At 43.6% G+C, this 20,288-nt stretch overlaps 2 protein-coding genes across 4 annotated transcripts; both read right to left on the reverse strand.

Moving 5' to 3' along the window:
* Window positions 1–48: 48 nt before the first annotated feature.
* rbm14b (RNA binding motif protein 14b) lies at window positions 49–10,675 on the reverse strand. 3 transcript variants are annotated; one of them, XM_063895591.1, is made up of 4 exons: window positions 10,541–10,675; window positions 8,294–8,646; window positions 6,719–7,751; window positions 49–6,443 (listed from the first exon to the last, which is right to left on the reverse strand). In XM_063895591.1, the coding sequence occupies exons 2-4, from the start codon at window positions 8,640–8,642 to the stop codon at window positions 6,104–6,106; spliced, it is 1,722 nt and encodes a 573-aa protein (XP_063751661.1). In that variant the 5' UTR covers window positions 8,643–8,646; window positions 10,541–10,675; the 3' UTR covers window positions 49–6,103. The 3 variants fall into 3 exon arrangements, with proteins under 3 accessions (XP_063751661.1, XP_063751662.1, XP_063751660.1); XM_063895592.1 differs by having other exon boundaries at window positions 49–3,536; window positions 6,719–7,772; XM_063895590.1 differs by having other exon boundaries at window positions 6,719–7,772.
* A 1,382-nt stretch (window positions 10,676–12,057) lies between these two features.
* LOC134871513 (copper chaperone for superoxide dismutase-like) lies at window positions 12,058–17,857 on the reverse strand. Its single transcript, XM_063894230.1, has 8 exons — window positions 17,698–17,857; window positions 17,398–17,470; window positions 16,424–16,561; window positions 15,593–15,767; window positions 15,036–15,096; window positions 14,589–14,666; window positions 14,128–14,231; window positions 12,058–13,717 (listed from the first exon to the last, which is right to left on the reverse strand). The coding sequence occupies exons 1-8, from the start codon at window positions 17,830–17,832 to the stop codon at window positions 13,558–13,560; spliced, it is 924 nt and encodes a 307-aa protein (XP_063750300.1). The 5' UTR covers window positions 17,833–17,857; the 3' UTR covers window positions 12,058–13,557.
* Window positions 17,858–20,288: the final 2,431 nt, after the last annotated feature.

A 20,288-nucleotide genomic window follows, 5' to 3' on the forward strand; every position in this document is an offset into this window, starting at 1 on the left:
ATATTCTCTATAGTACATATGCAATAAGAATAAAAGAGATCCGGGCTATTTGTATGAGAAAAAAAAGTTTTATTAATGCATGCAGACTGAAAAATGCTCCAAACATTTTAAGAAATACAGATCAAAAGGCATATATATGCATACACAACCTTACAATATAATTTGCGTTTATATCAGGATTTGTCATTCACAGTAAACATGTTGACGCAGCTAACATTCATCAAACCCTCCCATCCCATTCAACATTGTGCTGGTACAAGATTTCCTTGAAATGGGCTCATATACAGATTGCTATCGTCTGGAGGTAACGCATTATACTGTCACCTCTCGATGTGTCTTTGGAAACTAGGATGATATAATTAATCAGGCTTTCAGATGTGACTACACCAGGCTTGGTCCATTAACCTACTTGAAGGAGCTTAGCTACATGGGCCTTTTGTAGTTACCTGTGCTACTACTGGGTTGAGGGAATGGGATGTGTTGTAAACGTAATGCTACTAAAAGCAAATTTTGATAATGACACGGACCATGGAAAAAGACAGCCTCTTACACAGACAAAATAACATGTACAGTCACACGCTGCAGCATTAAGAGTTCATAATACCAAGTGTAAGCAGAAATGTAGTGAGTTTTGTAATAAATGCAGGGATTCAATTCTGTCAATTCCCTTTGGATGAGGTAATGGATGGGTATGACTCCTGCTTTTCAAAGATAACATGAGCAAAGTCTGATACCTGTTATTCACATATGTGCTAGGAAAGCTAAAATATCGATCGGCTAAATCTCATGTTGTAAACTCAAAAAAAAGGCATTATGGTCTACAGGTTGTGCTCAGTGTGTTCCAGACGCACAGCTGATACCTGCTGCAGGACAACGGAGGGAACCTGCGGGATCCCGTCAGAACAACACAGTACAGAGATGTGCACACACTATAGTTCTTCAGCTGCCCAAACCACAGACAGGAGGCGAGGGGTTTGGGGGGAGTGGGTTAGGAAGTGGAAGTAGGGGAGGAGGATGCTACAGCGAGCTGTTGGCTGTCAGTACTGTGTGACTGTGAATTCAGAGCAGGGGGTGGGGGTTTAAAGAGATGCGAGGCTGCATTCACCCAAGCACGGGAAGCCCAGACTCGCAAGCACCCGGAGAAGCCTTTTAGTGAGGACCTGGGAGGGGGGGAGGATGAGGCGGAGGAAGAACACTGGAGCACCACAAGCCCTGATGATGGAGGCCTGGGTGGGAGACAGCTTTTTAACTGTCTATCATTTTATATCTCACTTCCAACTCATCCAATATGACTCGATGCTCCTCTAGTGTAGGACGTGTCGATTTCTGCTTGTGACATGCGTTTTACTTTTTAGATTTACTAATCTTACTAATGGAAAGATTGTAGTTTGGACTAAAAATGTATGTTTGTACTTTAAAAAAAGGTTAGTTATGTTGCTTATGCTACAATATGGTTGATTTAATTGACATATCTGGACAAATTAACTACGTAAAACTTCATAAACCACGACCAAAACGATTAACCTCTTGACTTGAAGTGGACAGCCTTCTTCCTCCCCTCCCATTGACTCCAAGCAGACTTTTTTCCCGCTCTTCTATGTTGATTTACAGCATGATTTAAGTATTATTGGATGAGTTGGGAGTGAGACCGGGTTAGTTTTTCCTGACTAGTATCTAATAACAAAAGGGGAAACCGTGAAGTCAAAGTTCTCCTACCGGCACACCTTTCTGGAAAAGGATTCTTGCCAGTATATCTATTATGGCGATCAACTATAGGGTCCTCCACTATCAGGAAAGTGAGGTTAAGAAGCCTCTGTTGACATCCCTCCACTACCGACTCACCTCTTAATCAACTCATCTATTCATCCCTCTCCTCCTCCTTCTTCCCTCTCTTTTGTATGTTAGGCAAGTCAACGCCCTCTTGACTCCATCTTGCAGCTGTCAGAGCAAAGGCCATTTGACATACTGAATGATTGAGGGGTGGTGAGTGTTAGGTTCAGGGACAATCTCAAAAGGTAAAACCACATACAGAGCACATATCCAGCTGATCCCAGTGTTAGAGGAACAGAGCGGCCGTACCAGAAAAGTCCTATAGGAACCCTGAGATAGAGTATCTACAGGTCAGACCGGCCTCATACCTAGGCCTACCTTATAGGATGTTTCTGACTTGGCACACAGGCTGTGAGGGACCTCAAAGGAGGGAGAAATTGAGGGTTTATCATGTTAGGTGAGTTGGAGCTACTGGGAGTTAAAGATCCCTTCCACAGCTGTGAGAAGCAAACCCAGCATTTCAAGCAAAGCGACTCGTCCAACAGTGAAGTCTCTCTGTGTGTCATATAAGTGAGTCCGGCGGGGGGGGGAGGCACCACACATACACTGTCCATTGGCACGCCCAGGCCATTATGATAACACTGGAAGGTGGGGGTAAGGGGGGTTGGGTCTGAGGTGGGTGGTTCTGGGAAGTTGGGAGTCCGAGCCACGGACCCAGATCCAAGGTGGCGACGGCGGTGGCGGCGGGAAAAAAAAAGCGCTGTGTGTGTGTGAACGGCGGAGAGGAGAGGCGCACAGTGGACAGGAAGAAGGGGTGAGGAGAGGGAAGGAGGAAGGGAAGGGAAGGGGTGAGGGCGACGAATACGGCGGTGGAGAGGATCGACTAGCGGGCAGGGGAGGGGTAAGGGTCGTCCGCATGTTCCAAGCCTCACCAATCAATAAAACCCAACCACACACACATCCATTCTCACTGTGGTAATAACTTTAATTTACTCAAATACTTCAGATACATTTTGAGGGACTTGTACTTCTACCCCACTACAATTCATATAATATATATATATAATATAATAATTAAAACATATCAGAGATATTATTCTGAAATGGACCAATCTGCACAATGACTACTTTTACTGTCGCTACTTTAAGTACATTTTGATGAGAATACTGTTTTTACTTTTACTCGTATTTTCAATGCAGGACTTTAACGGTAACAGAGTATTCCTACACTCTGGTACTTCTACTTTTACTTTAGTACAAGATCTGAGTACTTTTACTCAAGTACAAGATCTGAGTACTTCTCTCACCTGTACACACCCTTAATCTAAGAGGAATACAGGAATTCTGATTTCTGAACACACACACACACTTTCACACTTCCCTTTATTCACTAGCGGGCCATGATGCTAGGCAGGACTTTTGAAAGGGGGTCCTAGCCTCACCCCCCCACCGATGACCCTGCCATTGCAGCAGAGGAGGAGTTATGGATCGGGGAGGAAGGGGTGATGGCGGAGGAGAGGAGGGTGAGGAAGTGTTTGGTCAAGGCACAGTCAAAGGAGGGGGCGGCAGGTGGGGGGGGGGGGAGAGAGGTCAGTGCTTTTGAATTTTGGTTTCGTTTTTTTTTTTCTTGGTCATTTACCTTGGTGGTGAGGAGAGAGCGAACATGTCCCCACTGCGGTGGCGTCGCGCTAAAAGTCGTCCCCATGGCTCACGCCGCCACGCTCACACAGGTTTGCACGCTGGCCGCTCCACGGGGGGCCGGTGACCTAATTCAGTTGAGATAGTTAGTTCAGAGCTGGACTGTCGCGGCCCTTTTAATTTCTTTTTTTTTTGTTGTTGAGGTTGCGGCAGAGTTACAGATTATCACACATGCAGGTCTGTGAGTAAGAGTGGACACAAGAGACACACGGAGGGGGGGGAGAATTTGGTGCAGCAAGGAAGACACCAGACCAGACGCAAACACCCACCAACCCCAGAAACTGCTCCACAGATCAAAATGCACCCAGGCCATTCTATCTGTGTGCCTCTCCCCAGCGCTCAACAGCGTGCAGCATTGATGAAAAATCAATTCAAAAGCCTGATTCAATTCGGTCAAGAAAACTCCTTTTCATTTGAAATGTTAGTTTGCACCCATTTTGAGAGGCTGGAGAGAGAAAGGAGCACCAACCCGCACTTACCCTGACCAAAGAAAGCAAAGCTGGGCCAGCATCTACACCTGAGTCCCCCCGGGTCCCCCAGTCAAATGGGTCTGGTGGTCATTTTACACAAGAAAAAACAGATAGTGGAGAAAAACAACATAAACAAGAAGGGGAAATGTCCAAACCCTTGCTTTGTTTTACCACAGTAGTCAGCCAAACATTCTTTATTATAATAATGATTATAGTATACATATTCTCAATAAAAAGCATGCCGATTTTTAATCTTTTTGTCGTCTTTTCCTAAAAAAAAAAAGGCAAAATTAAAATACTTCTCTAAAAAAAAAATACGGTCTCAAACATGGCAAACAAGACATTTCGCAAACCACATAATTCTACAAAGGATGCAACTGGTATGTGTTTGTATATACAACACAGAAATATTACACTGTGAGATGCAAAAAAGTCACTTAACCACTAAAAACCACAGGGGTAGAGGGGAAGGGGGGGACAGCGAGGCAGTAAGGTGATTCAGAGGGGATGTCTGTGTGTGCATCAGACCGCAGGCAAATAGTAGTCGCAAAAAAGTGATTGTTTTAAGTGACTGCAGACCCAAAATGGGTGGGGTTCGCCCCCTCGGGACGAGATTGAGACTCGAGCTGTTGTGACCCGGAGGCGGCAAACCCCACCTACCAGATCCAAAAACCGGTTTGAAACAGGCACTACAATTTTTTTGCAGCGACGATCTGCAGCAGGTCTGGTTTTTTTTGGAAAAAAAGTAGGACAGTAGGGGCAACTGGAAGACACGTCCCCCCGATCTCTCACTTCATTGGTGCTATCACTGTTGTTCCTGCTTAAAACCAGCGGCTGATAATGAACCCGTGAGGCTCAGATTGTGGCTTTTTAAAAACCCTCATGATATGAAAGAAATCATGTACAGGAGACCAAAAGCGTATAGCCCTGTGAGCTCCCTTTACCCCCCCCCCCCCTCCATGAAATGATTAAAAAGCACTTTTAAAAAATGGGAGATCCCTCCATTTAATGCACTCGAAGCTTATAGGCACATAAGTGAGCTTGTCACATATCAAGATCCCTATCAGAAGAGATCCTTTGTAAACAGCTCAGTCAGTCAGGTGTTTCTTTCTCCATTTACAATTCACTACACCCCATTTCAAACATGTAAAACTACTCAAATAACAAACAAAACATACACTATGATTTTTTTAAAAAGGCCTCTTGATACATAGGAGGACTTAAAACTGAATATCTACAAAAGTCCCACCCTCCCTTATCTGCTGACCCTGTGCCTTTTACGAGGAGCAGGAAGTGAAAATGCTGACTGGGTGAAACGCGTGGAATATAATAGACTCTGCGCTGAAATTGTGAGAGGTAGGCAGCTGTAGTTAGAGAGAGAGGTGAGGCAGTGTCTTCCAGTGTGGTAGTTAGAGCACAGGTGGGGAAAAAGGGGTCGAGGAGAGATCCAAACATACATTACAGTACGTATCATGTGTGCTTTACTTTGTTTTTACTGCAAGGCGCAGTCTAAGCTGCTGCGTTTGTGCGCTGCAAGGTCAAGAGCCCGCACTAATCTCTCTTTCACACCACATTCAAGACAAACACCCCTTCCCCCCCATAACACGTCAACCTTGGTTCTATTGGACACAATGCAATGCAACCAGGACACAATATGTGTTTCACTGACTCCCCATCTACTTTACAATGTATAAACTCTCCAACATAAGGCAAAAAAGGTTTCAAATTAGCTGCCCTGACTGATCTAGGCCTAAGGAGGATGGCTGATAAAAATGTCTTTTATCGTAGATTTGGCCGTAGAAAAATCATAACTGGGTTGCGGAAATAAAGGCATATGAAACGACCGACAGGGTCAGTCTAATACTGGCACATGTGTGAGACTGGCACGACAAAAAGTAAAAAGGAGACGCACAGAGAATGCCCGTACCACTGAGAGAGCCTCCCTTTCATGGCTGCACTGTGTGTATGCAAACAGGACCAAGGTTAGTCCCTCGTAAAGCAGGTTAATAAACCCAGGAGCCCCCAGTCTCAAAGCCCACCCACAGACTCACACACACACACACACTCACACACACACATACAGCTGCTGTAAGGTGGTCAAGTTTGGGGAGCAGGAAGAGGGTTCGGGCAAAGAGGGCGGGGTGGGGGCAGAGAGTTGTGTGCGACTATCGGAAGGGGGGCTCAGGCGTGTGAAGGGAGAGTTCGGGGCGGCGGAGGATGGCCTCCTTGCGCGTGGGCGGCGGCAACGGCGGCTCATACACCCTTGGCGCAGCCATGGCGGCTGCCATTGCCGCAGCTGAGGGGACCACTGGCCTGAGGGACTCCAGCGCAGCGACCGACTGGGCGGACATCGCGGCGACGGCAGGCATCCCCGACATCCCCGACATTGCCTGCATCCCCTGCATGCCCTGCATGCCTTGGAGGGCGGCCATCGCACCCGGTGGAGGGTAGGCGTACTGGAACTGAGGATACTGCTGCAACTGCTGGTAGTACTCGGCATAGTACCTACGAGAGAGGAGGAGGGGGGATACAGAGGGAAGGTGGGGAGACCAGGGTTTAGGTGGGAAGAGGGACAGGATGAACGACAGTGGAAGTACCAAGAGTGACAAAGCGGAAAAAGAAGATGGAAGATCCAGCATTAATCAAAGGAATGAAACGTGCCGACAAGACCGTGACAGCACGACTAAGAGAAGCTGAAGCCTAGAGGTAGAGCAGAATAGCGACAGTGAAACATCTCAGCTCTCTGGGAATGATTTAGAGGTTGAAAGGTGATGTCCTACCTGGCCATGGGGTCCTCTGCAGCCTCGGCTGCCTCTTCTGCCGCTCGGCCAGCGGGCGTGGGGAGCAGGGGTCGCCGTGGCTTGGCTCTCTGGTAAATGAACGGCTTCATCACCGGGTCTGGCAGCAGAGGGACTGACCTCCGTAGCGGACTGCGGTCCCTCTCGCCGGACTTTGCTGCAGCTGCTGCGGCCGCAGCGGCCGCCACCTGCTGCTGGTCAGCCATAACCTGCTGGCCCTGGGCGAAGTAGTGAGCCTGTCTGGCTGCCTCAAAGATGGCTGTAGGATCCTGCAGGGCGCTTATGTGAGCGTAGGCTGGCCCGGCGCCACCGTAAATCGCTGGAGATACGGTGTAGGCAGGGTTGACCGATGCTGCTGCTGAGGACATATCTAATCCATGAGCGGCAGTCAGGTAGACGTGGGAGTTGGCCATGCTGGGGGCGTAAACTTGAGGTGAGTAAGCCGCGGCGGCAGCTGCAACAGCTGCAGGACTCGCGGTCATCTGGCCGTAGATGTTGGGAGTCATGGAGCTGTACATCTGGGTGGCCCCTGATTGTAGAGCTGCCTGATTGGCCACCTGTCCATAAAGCTGACTGGCGACATTGGCACCATACACCTGGCTGGCGAGGGCCCCATACACAGCTGGGTTCACTGGGTTTCCATCAGTGCGTGTGCCAGTGGTGATCCCAGTGAGAGCTGCGTATGTAGGGTCAAAGGTGGAGGTGTTGTAGACTGAATTGTGCACGCTCTGCTGGACCTGCAGAGGCAGGCCGGCGGCAGCAGCAGCAGCGGCAGCCAACACGGCCGCCTGACTCTGGTACTGCTCCAGAGAGGGCTTCCCCACGGGACACTCTCCAGCATAGTGGCCCTGCTTCCCACAGTTTACACAGGGGATCTTTCCTGTCGGGGCCTGCTTGCTGGGCTGGACCTTGGACAGCTCCACGGACAGAGGGCGGCCCTTAAACGAGGTGCCGTGCAGGGCCTCGATGGCCTGGAGCGCGTCTTCCTTGTTTTCCATGTGGACAAAGGCATAGCCTGCGGAAGAGGAATGCCTGGCTGTCATTGAGCGCAGGGACAACAGTTAGGATCGAAGTGGCATTGCCACGGGCACTTTCTTATTACTTCTACGAAGAAATGTGAATTACGCCAAAGGAAACCACCTTGTCCATCTCTACAACAAGGAGGCAGGAGCTTTGCACTGGAGCATCATAACGCATCACACAGACTAACAGCAGAACCCTAAAGTGTTTTATATTATTTGATATTGTGTGTTTGTGTGATATATGTATTTTCTACTGTAGAAACGTATATATATATATATGCTGTTTCTTTTCTATTATGTTTAAACTTTATTCTATTATATTTATTATATTTGAATGCCTGAACACATTGCTGCTGTAACTACATAATTTCCCAATTTGGGATGAATCAAGTATATATCTATCTATCTACATCTATAAACAGATATAATCTCTTACCCGCCCTACAGCTTTTTCCCTGTCTTACACCTAACCCAACTTGAGAGATGCTCCTAGCAGTACATTAAACTAACAAAATGTTATTGGGTTTTCGCTCACCTTTAACTTTATCACACTCCAGAACTTTCCCAAATGTCTGGAACAGCTGCTGGAGATCCTCCGTGGTGCACATCCCGCTCAGGTTCCCCACAAACACCTTGGTGGAGTGCAGCGGCCGTCCCCTCGACTCCTCCACCACCAAATTGCGTCCGCGGAACTCCCGGCCGTTGAGCTCCCGGATGGCTCGCTCGGCAGAGCCCTCGCCCTGCAGGTGGACGAAGGCGAACTGTCGCAGCACGCTGCAGCTGACCACCTGGCCGTACGGTTCGAAGATGGCCGACAGCTCCTCCTGGGTGGTGTCCAACGCCAGGTTGCCCACGAAGAGCTTCACTGTGTTGCTCTTGTCCATGGCGCTGCAGAGGAACACAAAGGGAGGACGGTGGTTAGAGACAAAACAGAGGATTACTTAACAACGGGGGGGAAGAAGTACTCAGGTTTGTACTTTAGTAAAGTAGAAGTACCAGTAAAAGTCCTGCAATGAAAATATACTCAAGTACCAAAAGTACTCCTAATGTGTAATGGATGATTTCATAATCGTATTCAATTACTGGATTATAATTAGTTATACGTAATGTATTGTGTCTGTAACAGCTGGTAAATGTGTTTTTATCTACGTTATTTACTGCTGCTGGATATCTTGACCTACAATTATATGTAATGTATATTAAGTAATTGACTTTTTATTGAATTTGCTAATAATCTGAATGTGTAGAGCTGCCTGTCAGATAAATGAAGTGGAGTAAAAAGTACAACATTGGCTTCTAAATTGTACTGGAGTAGTAGCATAACATGGAAATACTGAAGTAAAGCACATCAAAACTGTACTTAAGTACAGTAAATGCAATTCCCCCTCTGCCTAACACAATACACAGCAAGAACAAAACCACACCTATAGCTCAGTCCGAGGAGGAGATGGAGGTACAGGGGTGCAATTATCTAAATACAAGAGGGGGGGGTTTGGCTGCAAAGGGAAATAGCTGACCAAGCTTTTCAGGGTTTTTTTCAGGGCTCATTATTCAGAGATAAAGCTGAAGGTGCAAAGACTAAGCGCTAACTATTACAGCAATTCAGTTGAGAGGATAAGGAAGCTCTGTGCATGAATGGGAAGCCAGATTTCAAATATTGCAAATTTTAAAAACCACACATTTGCGTAGGAGCTGGCCATAAAGTCAGGCTAGGTAAATACAGAAGAGGAAGCAAGGGATACACATTGTCTCTAGATAAAAGCTTGGTAATTTCAATAGTTATCGTGGAGCAAAAAGGCAGCTTAAAAGGAGGATCTCGTTACAGATTTGGAAAGGTGTAATTACCAGCTCTGCTATGATACACAGGAGACACCCAGAGGAGCATTTTACACTAAAACCTCCAATTAACATGGCATTAATGGTGACGATCTTTGGGGTTTTGTGGAACAGAAAGGCCCCTTTTGTGTTCCCCCTCTCACTCTTCTAACATGTCAAACTGAGGAGTGTTTCTACAGGTTGGACGACACCTTCTTTTTACCTCCACCAGAACAACCTTTATGGCCGGCTGTAAATCAAAGGGCAAAGAGGAACATGACACCAAAGAATGACATTTCTATTTTTTGGTGTAGGCTCCAGTCAGCTGCTGACGGAACTACACCTCCTGTACAGCTGCTAAGAGAAAAATGTAAAGCAAGTTCCCTGTACTGTACCCCTGTGTTACATATGGCTGCTGCATTTACACTGGGTTCATGGGAGGAATAACAAGGGGGGAAGCAGCTTTTCTGATGACGCAGCACGACGCTGAGTCAACACATTCTCACACTAGGGTCATTTAAAAAGCGAGAAAAACAACAAAAATGGCGAAAAGCGACAAGTTAAGTTGGTTTAAACACAGCTTGAATGTATTGTCCATGTGGATAGCGTGAATGGCGACACAGGATGCGTAATGGGTATCCACAGAAAACACTATAAAGGCGAAAACAAGCAATAACACACACATGTACACTGAAAACACGCGACAATGTTAAACACTGAACACCTGGTACAGCTGGCTCTCAGTAAGCAGCCACATTTTTTCCGCACAGGAATGGATCCAGTGCAACACCGAGAGATTCCGTGCAACAACACGCACTACAATGGTCGTCGTATCATTAACATACCCGGCACAAACTCGCACGCGTAAAGACACATCGGGTTTAATAAGCTCCCGTGCGGATCAGATAGAGAGAGAGTAAATACTGCAAGAAGAAAGGAGATTAAATAAAAGGATCTACCATCTTACCTAGGCGGTGCTGTGTTTCAAAATGGTAGCGGCTGCTTCCGTTTGCATGTCGGGCATTCTGCTGGAGAGGCGGCGGAGGGGGAGGGCTGCTGCTGCTGCTGCTGCACCAGAGGATGCTCAATAACAGTAACACCCAGTACACTCAGTGCACACAGAGTATGGAGCCAGTCGTGGAAGAAGTACTCAGATCTTGTACTTAAGTGAAAGACCACCTCACACACATAGACTGCCCCTGATGTGCAATAACCGTTCATATAAAAATATGTAGAATATTCCCTCAATATACCTTTCTCTCAATTCATTTACAATCTCTCTACATTTTAAATTTTACAATGGTGCACTTATCTGCTTTTATTATTATCATTATTGTTATTGTTATTATTATTATTATTATTATTATTATTATTATTATTATTATTATCATTATTGTTATTATTATTATTATTATTATTATCATCATTATTATTATTATTATTATTATTATTATCATCATTATTATTATTATTATTATTATTACTAATAATAATATTGTGTGCATACTCAGTTCTTTTTTTATATGTAAGTCTTATTCTCTTGACTTTATCTGCGCTGTACTTCTGATGGTGTAATAATGTACATCTCTCCTTTTCGGGACACATAAAGGGATTCTGAAGAAGTCCAAAAAATGCTCAAAAAAAGCTGTGGGTTGCTGCATGGGGTAGGTAACATCGTATTCTGTCCTATTGAGTGATAATATCCACATTTTCAGGAAATGGATTTTTCTTTCAAAAATGAGAAAAACCAAATGCTTATTTGTTTCCCCCCCCCCCCCCCCCCCCCCGTTTTTTCAAATCATATCATGTCCAAAAAAGCCGGGGATTGTTGCGTAGATAGGTAACTGCGTATTCTGTCCTATCAAGGTAAGGGCGGTGGAGGGAAGTACTTTAAGTACCAGAGTGTAGGAATCCTCTGTTACAAGTAAAGGTTCTGCATTCAAAATGTTACTCAAGTAAAAGTACAAAAGTATTAGCATCAAAATACTCATTCTGCAGATTGGTCCATTTCAGAATAACATATATGATTTGTTTTGATTATAATTATTGATGCATTGAAGTGTTATCAAAGGTACAGCTATGTGACTCCAGGTAAACTAAAGTCCTTGAGTTGTTGATTATATTTCACGTTAGTAATCCACATTTGTAGCACCTCAGTGTTAAGTATTAAAGACATGTAGTGAAGTAAAAGTAATAAAATGTAAATCCTCAAAATTGGACAGTATTTGAGTAAATGTACTTCCGCCGCTGTATGAAGCTGTTTAAGTCATGAAAAGGAACCCGAAGAACAAAGGCGGCCTCTAAAGCCATAGGGCTCTGCTCCAAGGGGAGTTTTATCATAGAGCTCATTTATGTGCCATGAACAAAAGATAACACATTTACTTAAAAGGACAGATCAAGCTTAACATGATTGCTAATGACATACAGATTCAAGCAGGAAATGAATCAGCAAAAACACAATCACTTGTTTTAGCTTCTTAAATGTTCCAGTTTCTCTTATTTATATCACTTTTTTATTAGAAAGAGGGTTTTAAAGACTCTACTCCAGTAAATAAGGACATTTTCTACCATTTTCCAACACCTCCATCAATTATGAATCGAAAATGCTCCACAGGTGAATCGATCATTTGAACAAACATCGATTGTACATTCAAGATGCGTTCAAGGCCCTCCGACACCGATGGAAAAGGACACCAGCGAGTGGACATTTGGGAGAAAATTCAATAAGTCTATTCATGCATTACCAGGACAAGACAGATGCTCAATTTGCTTTAAAAAAAATCAATGCAAATCTTGCTACACACTCTCATATGGCCAATACATTGCACACACACACTGTGCCGATATTGATGTCTTCATCAAGAGTTAACAGGTTGAGGTTTTACGTCATTGAATTATACTTCAATCATCATTCACACAATAACGGTTGATTTAAAGCAGATTGTCAGGTTTCTGTTTGGTTCTAAGGTAATTGTACACTCCATGTTGTGAAGACAGCTGAGGGCACAGTCCCTCAAAGAAGCCCTCCCTCAAACTTTAACCCCCCCCCCCTTGGCCTTTCACTCTCTGTGGAATTAAACTCTCTCTCCCAAGCTCTTTCGAATCTCTCTTAACCAAGTCACTCACACCACCTTATGGATTCAAAATGAACACACCAATGGAGGACAAAAAGGAAGTCCAAAAGCAGATTACAGCGGGACGGATTTCAATGGTTTTTTACGTCAATCACACTCTTATTGTGCCTCTTTATAGATGTTTAATTCAAGATATCACATTGTGGTGCATCCATGACGGCCTATGTGAATCCCTAAACTAGGAAGTGTCAATGTTAATGCAACATTTACTACCAGGAGTGGCCATAATTGGATGATTCCACCAAGTTCCCAACCTTTTAAGGATCTATTTGGACTATTCTGTTGCTATTTTTTCAATGCATTCCCAATAAAAACAAGTGGTATTTAAGTCTCCATGACAGTGACTATACTAAATATTAGCATGCCACTGCTTTCTAATCCTATTTGTGTTTTGATTTTCCTCTTAATAATTACTCCTACTGCTTTAAGGAGCCGTCTATAATTAACTTAGACATTTTAATGCCAAACCAGAGCGCATTTATCCCAGCCAATACATCAGAAGAGACAGTGATATGACAGGAGTGTCAGAAGGGACTGGTTATACAAACATATTAACTGAAATCTAGCTAATCAAAGGTGACTGTCACAAAGTCCCATGTGGATTTAATCAGCTTTGAAACCCTGAGAGGACACAGACTGCGACCGTGGGAGGATTTGAATAAGCCACAAAGAAACAAATCATGAGAATAAGGCTATTTTGGTCGTCCGTCCAGCTGTGTGTTTTGCTAAGTGCTCTTTGTTTTCCTCACTCCAGCTTCGACCCTCTGTCAGCAAATGTCCTCTGCATCTCTCTCCGGTGTGCCCTTTGCTGTCCACAGGGTACAGTTATGATAGGTGTTTGTTCTCAGGTTCAGAGGTGTGCTGCGGGGGTCTCTGTGCTGGCTTTGCTCCGGCCTGTCCCTGCGATGGGCCGGTCTCTCTCCTCCCACAGCGTGACCCCGTCACACGCACAAATCTGTTTGGGATTTTGGAAAAGACCTGCTGATCGGGCGATGATCCCACAGGCCAGTCTGCAGACGAGGGACAAAGAGAGAGTGTTTTAAAACAATTTTAAAAATCTGCTTCAAAAAGCCAATTACTTGACTACAGCTTTAAAGAATGCATATGAATAATGAATCACCATTAGTCCCAACCTTGGAGCTAGTAGTAAAACAAAGCTATCCAATTTTGCTCTATTTAAAATGCAGTTTGCACAAAATGTCGTTCTTTAAATCATTTCAAATCTGAATTCCATACTGATTAATCTAAACACGTATTAAAAACAGATTGATAACAATTTATACGGTTAGAACAATACAAATATTGAAGAGTAGTCATTAAAGTGCTTCAAATAAAACTTGAAGAGTGCCCAGCTGAGGCGACTCATCCCCCTTCACCTCATTGTGTTTATCGCCGTGTGAAACCCCAGCTTCTGACCCACCTTTCCCCAGAGTTCCCGGTCTGTTTGGAGAGCGGGTGATCGCCCCGACCCAGGTCGTCCTCCCCCGCATCCACCACCAGCGAGCGGCCAATCACATCCCACACCTGCAGGGTGCACCAAGGTATCACAGAAGGAGAAATTAAAAAGATGTGATTTTTTCCAAATTTGAATTTTCGAGTATTTCTTCAAAATTATTATAATTCAGAAATGTTTTCTTAATGTCAACTTTTAAACATGTATTCCTTATCCTCATGTCCCTTAAATGCATTTGACTAACTCAGCATCCTGGGCATCATGATTTTATTTTAAGGGTTTCTTGGGAGCTTTTCTGCACTGCAAGGGGATAAGGACAGAGGGTGACATAAAGCCCCCTAGGACGTGTGTCATTTTTGATATTGTTCATTTATACAAGTGCAAAATGTTGTGTATGTGTATGTGTGTGTGTGTGTGTGTGTGTATACCTTTATCTGACTGTCCTCTTGTCTAAATGAAGCCCTGCCATCTGGTCCAGCGACAATATTTCCCAGATCACCGACATGCTGCGCGACAATGACACACAGTGAATAAATAACACAAGGAGAACACAGCATGTGCGCCTGGGAGCACTGCGTCAAACTTCCAGCTCTGTCACACATTTAATGGAAAATGTAGCACCTGAACTGCTGAACATGGCTCCTGTGGGACATATTTGGCAATCTGACAGGAGTATAACATCTTTTATTTGGCTTGTGTTGACTTTTTATTGAATCCCCGGAGTGATTTTGTCAGAATTTATGGAGAGAAGATCCATTATTTACTTACTTCTTTTATAAATGTCCTGATACAAAGGATCTACAGCATGGAGCAAGTAGTCTAAAACAATGGGGATTTATTTTTGATTGAGTTATAACAAAAATACAAGAATGTACCCTTTCAGAGTCCCCTGGACCGCCGTGTTGTCTTCCAAAGGGGTTATAGTGCTCTCCACAACTATAACAACAGAAAAGCATTGTATTTAATAGCTGCTTTGATAATGAACCAACATTAATGATTTCAAGACACTATAAAATGGATCATGAGACATGTATTTCAGCCACCTAAAAAAGGTCCACCAGGTTGGAGTGTCTGGTTACTATTATTAGATGTTTTTTGGTCTCATGAAAGTCACATAAAAACCCACCAAAAAATACCTGATTGAGGCAGCGCTAAACCAGAAACTCTTGTGTTGTGTGAGCTAAAGTTACTGTTTTTTCCCCCAATGGAGTCTGGTGGCTTTAAAGAGAGCACAGATAACAGCTTCAGTTTCTCACTAGGAAGGGCTGTCTGTGTAAGATAAGGAAGGGATTGCTTTGCTTCCATGCTCTAACTCCTGTCTGCCTCTCCAAACTGTAGGTATTACAGTGACTACATATAAGTGCCTCATACACTGCCACTTTAAATCACTTTCCCTTTAACCGGAGCAGCCTGTTCACCCACTCCCTGTTACCTGAGGCAGTCCTCTGTGAGGTCCCCCAGCATGTGGACATGGAGGCCGTGGGGTCCGGGCTCTAGCCCATCAATGGTCCCATCGATCAGGCACCGCTGCTCCGACAGCTGCAGGAAGCGCACCACCCCCTGGATCTTCCCCACACCCGCCAGCATGGCCACCGCTGAACCCAGATCTTTCAGAAAAAACACAGACATTTGTAAGATTATTAAAAAAAGGTGATTTGTTAAACACTTAAACTCATACACCTCTGTGCATATTGTAATATACATGTCATATATTGTGGTACAACGTGCACCTTTTAACTTTGACTTCCTATGTTTTTATAAGTGTCTTTATTTGATCTTATTATTAGATTTTTACTTCTTGTTTTTATATAAATGTTTTCAACTGTTCTTCTTTTTTTTTGTATTGGACATTTCACCTTCCTATGTTTGAATACATAGATTGTATTAATGTGCAACGTGCTTAAAGCTCCCTGTGCATTTTGGAGACCCAGACTGTAAACACAGATATCAATAATGCTTGATTAAAATATTTAAGTGATTTGTAAATGTTTTATTTCTCAAGATTCAATCCATTATGGTAAGGCTAACAAAACAACTGTAAATGTATGCTGACACACACACACACACACACACACACACACTTTGTGTTTAGCTCTATGTATGGTTGGACTTTGCTTTTCATCTACTTTGTCTACAATTGATTAAAGGTGAAAAACATGAAACATCTAAGCTGTTTTTTGGAACATTTACAACACTTGTATTGTATTGTATATAGGTATTGTGGTTTCATATCCAGCCGTACTCCAGTCCTGCAGTTTCTCACCTTGCTCTGATCCTCCCATGCCTTTTAGCACGGCCCTGCGTCCGGTGCTCTCTATCAAAGCCTGCACCTCTGCAGCGGTGAGAGTGGAGTCCACCAACACCACCTCCTTACCCACATCCACACTGACAGACTTCACTCCTGCAAACACAACAAAGGCAATGATACATTACAGACACACACAAACACAAACAAGCAGAGTAACTACAAAGATGATGAGGTGAATAATTAAAGAGAATAGTCCAAGCCACTCATCAAGCAACATGACAAAGATCTGTTTCCATCTTCTGAAAAGTGAGGCTGCTTTTATGTTTTACACTAAATAACATACATTGAAACCCTTCTTTTGGTTTTGTTACGCTGATTTCCAGGATGATTTCCTTAAATTAGCTGCTCTACACCATAAACCCAAGTGGATATTCATTCATACAATTAGAAACATTACTCTGTGCATGTATCTTGCATTTCATGCTTGCCTGTAGAAATATTGCATCTCCAGCTGATTGGCTGTGCACAAAATGTGTCTATGTAACACAAGTTTGGGATTACATGAGGATTACGACATTTGAAGTGTAACAATTGAACGTTATTACTAACTATTTAGTGACTTGTGCCAAATTGCACAGATCTGTTGAGGTAACTTCCTATGAACATGTTAGATACTACAGACGGAACAGTTATTTGTAGATTCAGGCCTTTTATTGCCTTGCTAGAAAAGGTTCTATATAAAGAAACGTGCCTTGCTGAGTAATGTGACATGCTACACAGGGAACTGGAATGCATGAAGAAGGTCCCACAGCCATTGACAGATAAAAGCTGGCTGACATTATCTGGTTTGTTATGGTCCTCATTTGTACTGTTTCTAATATGCCGTTTCAAAGAGCTGTCAGTTCCAGATGAAGCAGGTAGTGTACAGAGAGTTGTTCCAGAGGCTGTAAACATGCATTAATATCGTAGACCTTTGAACGCTTTATTACCTTGTTTTCCCTCCAGAGCAGCTCTGACTTTAACTGCGCAGCTCTCACATGTCATCTGCACTGCAAACTCCAGCTGAGGAAGAGGAATAATGATACATCTGTTGTGTAGCTTATAACGATAATATCAAATGTGTGCCAGCCGTGTAGACTTAGCACGTTATATAACGTACAAGCAGTCAGAATACGCAACAGCAGCTGAATAATGCATGTTTTAATCTCGAATTTATTATTTTTACGGATATTTCATCTGTCATACACTGAATGATGAGCCTTAAAAATGAATAAGAATAGCTGTCTAACCTTGGTTGGCCCCACAGAGTCCATTTTGGCACTGCACCTCGCTGTTTGTGCAATGCAAACTGAATTAAACAGCAAACTTCCCACTTTTTTAGAAACGGAAGCGAACCAGCCGTAGCTGCTGACGGGCGCCGCCATGTTGGTGAGGTCACGCTGACGTCACAGCACTTTACCGCCGCCACGTGTCCACTACCTGCAACCGCAGCTGCAATCATCAGTTTGGACTTTTGTGGAAGAATAATGACTTTCTCATGTTTTTATTCACAAATATCGGAAAATATAAAACAAAAAAGGCTTAAAAGTAGAAAAAGTTGCAAAAATAATAAATATAATGTTCAATTTTGTCACATGATATAGGCTACTGTCTGGTATGGTAATCTATAACAATGCGTCACATTTTATGAGATGATAATATCTTTTAAAGTCGACTGATATGTAAAGTCTGTAATACATAAACAGGTTAATAAGACAATCCAGAAGTTGTAGTAGGCGGATTTGTTGCTGTCAACTGAAAAAACAAATCATTTCCTTAATTAAAAATGAGTTGGATACAGGAAATAAGAAGATAGCCTTGTATTAAGTTGTTTTATCTTACATTAAAAGATTCATAATGATTAATATCAACTTTTGTTCTTTAGTACATGTTCTAAATCAATCTGCACACACAATGCAACATCACATCACACTGACTGATCATAATCAGATAAAGAAATACACCATGTTTATTGTGATTGACTACATTGAGATGATAACTTTTCATCTAACATCACAGTTTATATCATTTCTTATACAATAATATAATTATACACTGTCATATAGTGCAATTTGGGAACTTGTAATAGTTAAATAAACAGAAATGTATGTATTATGTGAACTTAGTAAATAACATATCTGAAAACCCCTGGTACAAAGCCGTCTCTCATAGTTTACACATTTCTATTGACTTCTGTATGCCACCAACATATCAGAAAGCTTAGTTTTATGCAACCATAAAACAAAAAGTAATCAACGGCTGCAGTTATGTAGGCTTATAAATGGGCCGAATAATACAAAGTCTACAATGAGACAAACTGCAAGGACAAACAGCATATGTGATGGGTGTTTTTCCCAGGATCAGAGGAGGAGGAAGGGGATTCATCTGGACTGTGGATTGTACAATATGGATAAACCACCATGAAGGTTGCGAGTAGTAAAAGTGATTGCTTCCCTCAGTGTGTGACGGCCTCTGATTCAATTTCATAATGTGTATAGATTATTGTTACAAAGACAATCTGCAGATTAGAGCCCTGGGTTCAGTATGCGAAAGACCTGCCACTAAGCTGATGACCATTGTGTGTGTGTGTGTGTGTGTGTGTGTGTGTGTGTGTGTGTGTACATCTATACATCCCTATCATATCTCTTTTCATCTTCTTTGAAAGCCGAGATAAGCCACAGGAGGTAAAGCAGCAGATGACCGTGATGATGTGGCGGGAAAAATCTGGGTCGCAAGTCTAAAATAGAAGCTTCTAGATCTTAATTTGGGATGATGAGTTTTTAGAGACTGACACACATCTGTGCCGTGCATGAGGGTGTTGATCCAGAAACGCGTCCTACTTCATCATGTCAAAACACACACCAAGAGGCCGATGTTTTACACAGAAGAAAAGCCGAGAGGCAGCTCAGTCAGAACACAGCTCCTTCTGTATGTGGCGGCTCATTGGCTTTGACCTTTGACCCCGTGCTCAGTAATATGACCACAGGCTTTAGGAGAGGCTGAGAACTCAAAACACTACCTTGTGTGTGTGTCTGTGTTGAGCTTTCACACACATTGTCCACAGCAGCGGTTAATTTATTCCGTACATGGGAAACTGTCGAAAACCTTTGCCCTTATGTTGATCCTCCTCTCCGTTCAAAGGGGTGGAGGGAGAGGGTGTTGACACCTGAGTCCAGGGGAAAGGGGGTTCCATTAACCCACCCACATGTACGTACAGAAACACACGCACACACACACACACACACACACACACACACACACACACACACACACACACACACACACACACACACACACACACACACACACACACACACACACACACACACACACACAGGAGATACCACTGGACAGGAAAGAAGAGTGAAACCTAATCAGTACAGATTCAGAGGGAGGAAAGAAAGGAGGAACAGAGGAGAAAGTAGGGATGGAGGGAAATGAGGAAGCAAAAGAAGTTTACAAAGAGAAGCGTGTGTGTGTGTGTGCGTGTGAGTGAGTGTGTGTGTGTGCGCGTTTGTGTGTGAGTGTGTGTGTGTGTGTGTGTGTGCAGCAGTGCTGACAGGATGTGTTGACAGCCCTGTTTGGAACAGTAGAGGTTTCATCTGTACTAAATGAGGCACTATCCCCATCCTCCTCCTCCACTCCACCCCATTAGCACTGACCCGGGGTCTGTTTTTTTCTCTTATTATAAACTTCAAGAAAGTGAAGCAGCTCTTGTTTCAGCGGCCGATGAAGATATGGCAAGCAGTTCTTTGTTTTTCGAGCGGGGGAAGATACAAAGTCCTTTACAATGAAGCAAAAAGGACTGAAGTGTACCAAACAAACACACAGAGCTGATGAA

This window comes from Eleginops maclovinus, chromosome 11 (assembly GCF_036324505.1).
Source record: "Eleginops maclovinus isolate JMC-PN-2008 ecotype Puerto Natales chromosome 11, JC_Emac_rtc_rv5, whole genome shotgun sequence".
NCBI lineage: Eukaryota > Metazoa > Chordata > Actinopteri > Perciformes > Eleginopidae > Eleginops > Eleginops maclovinus.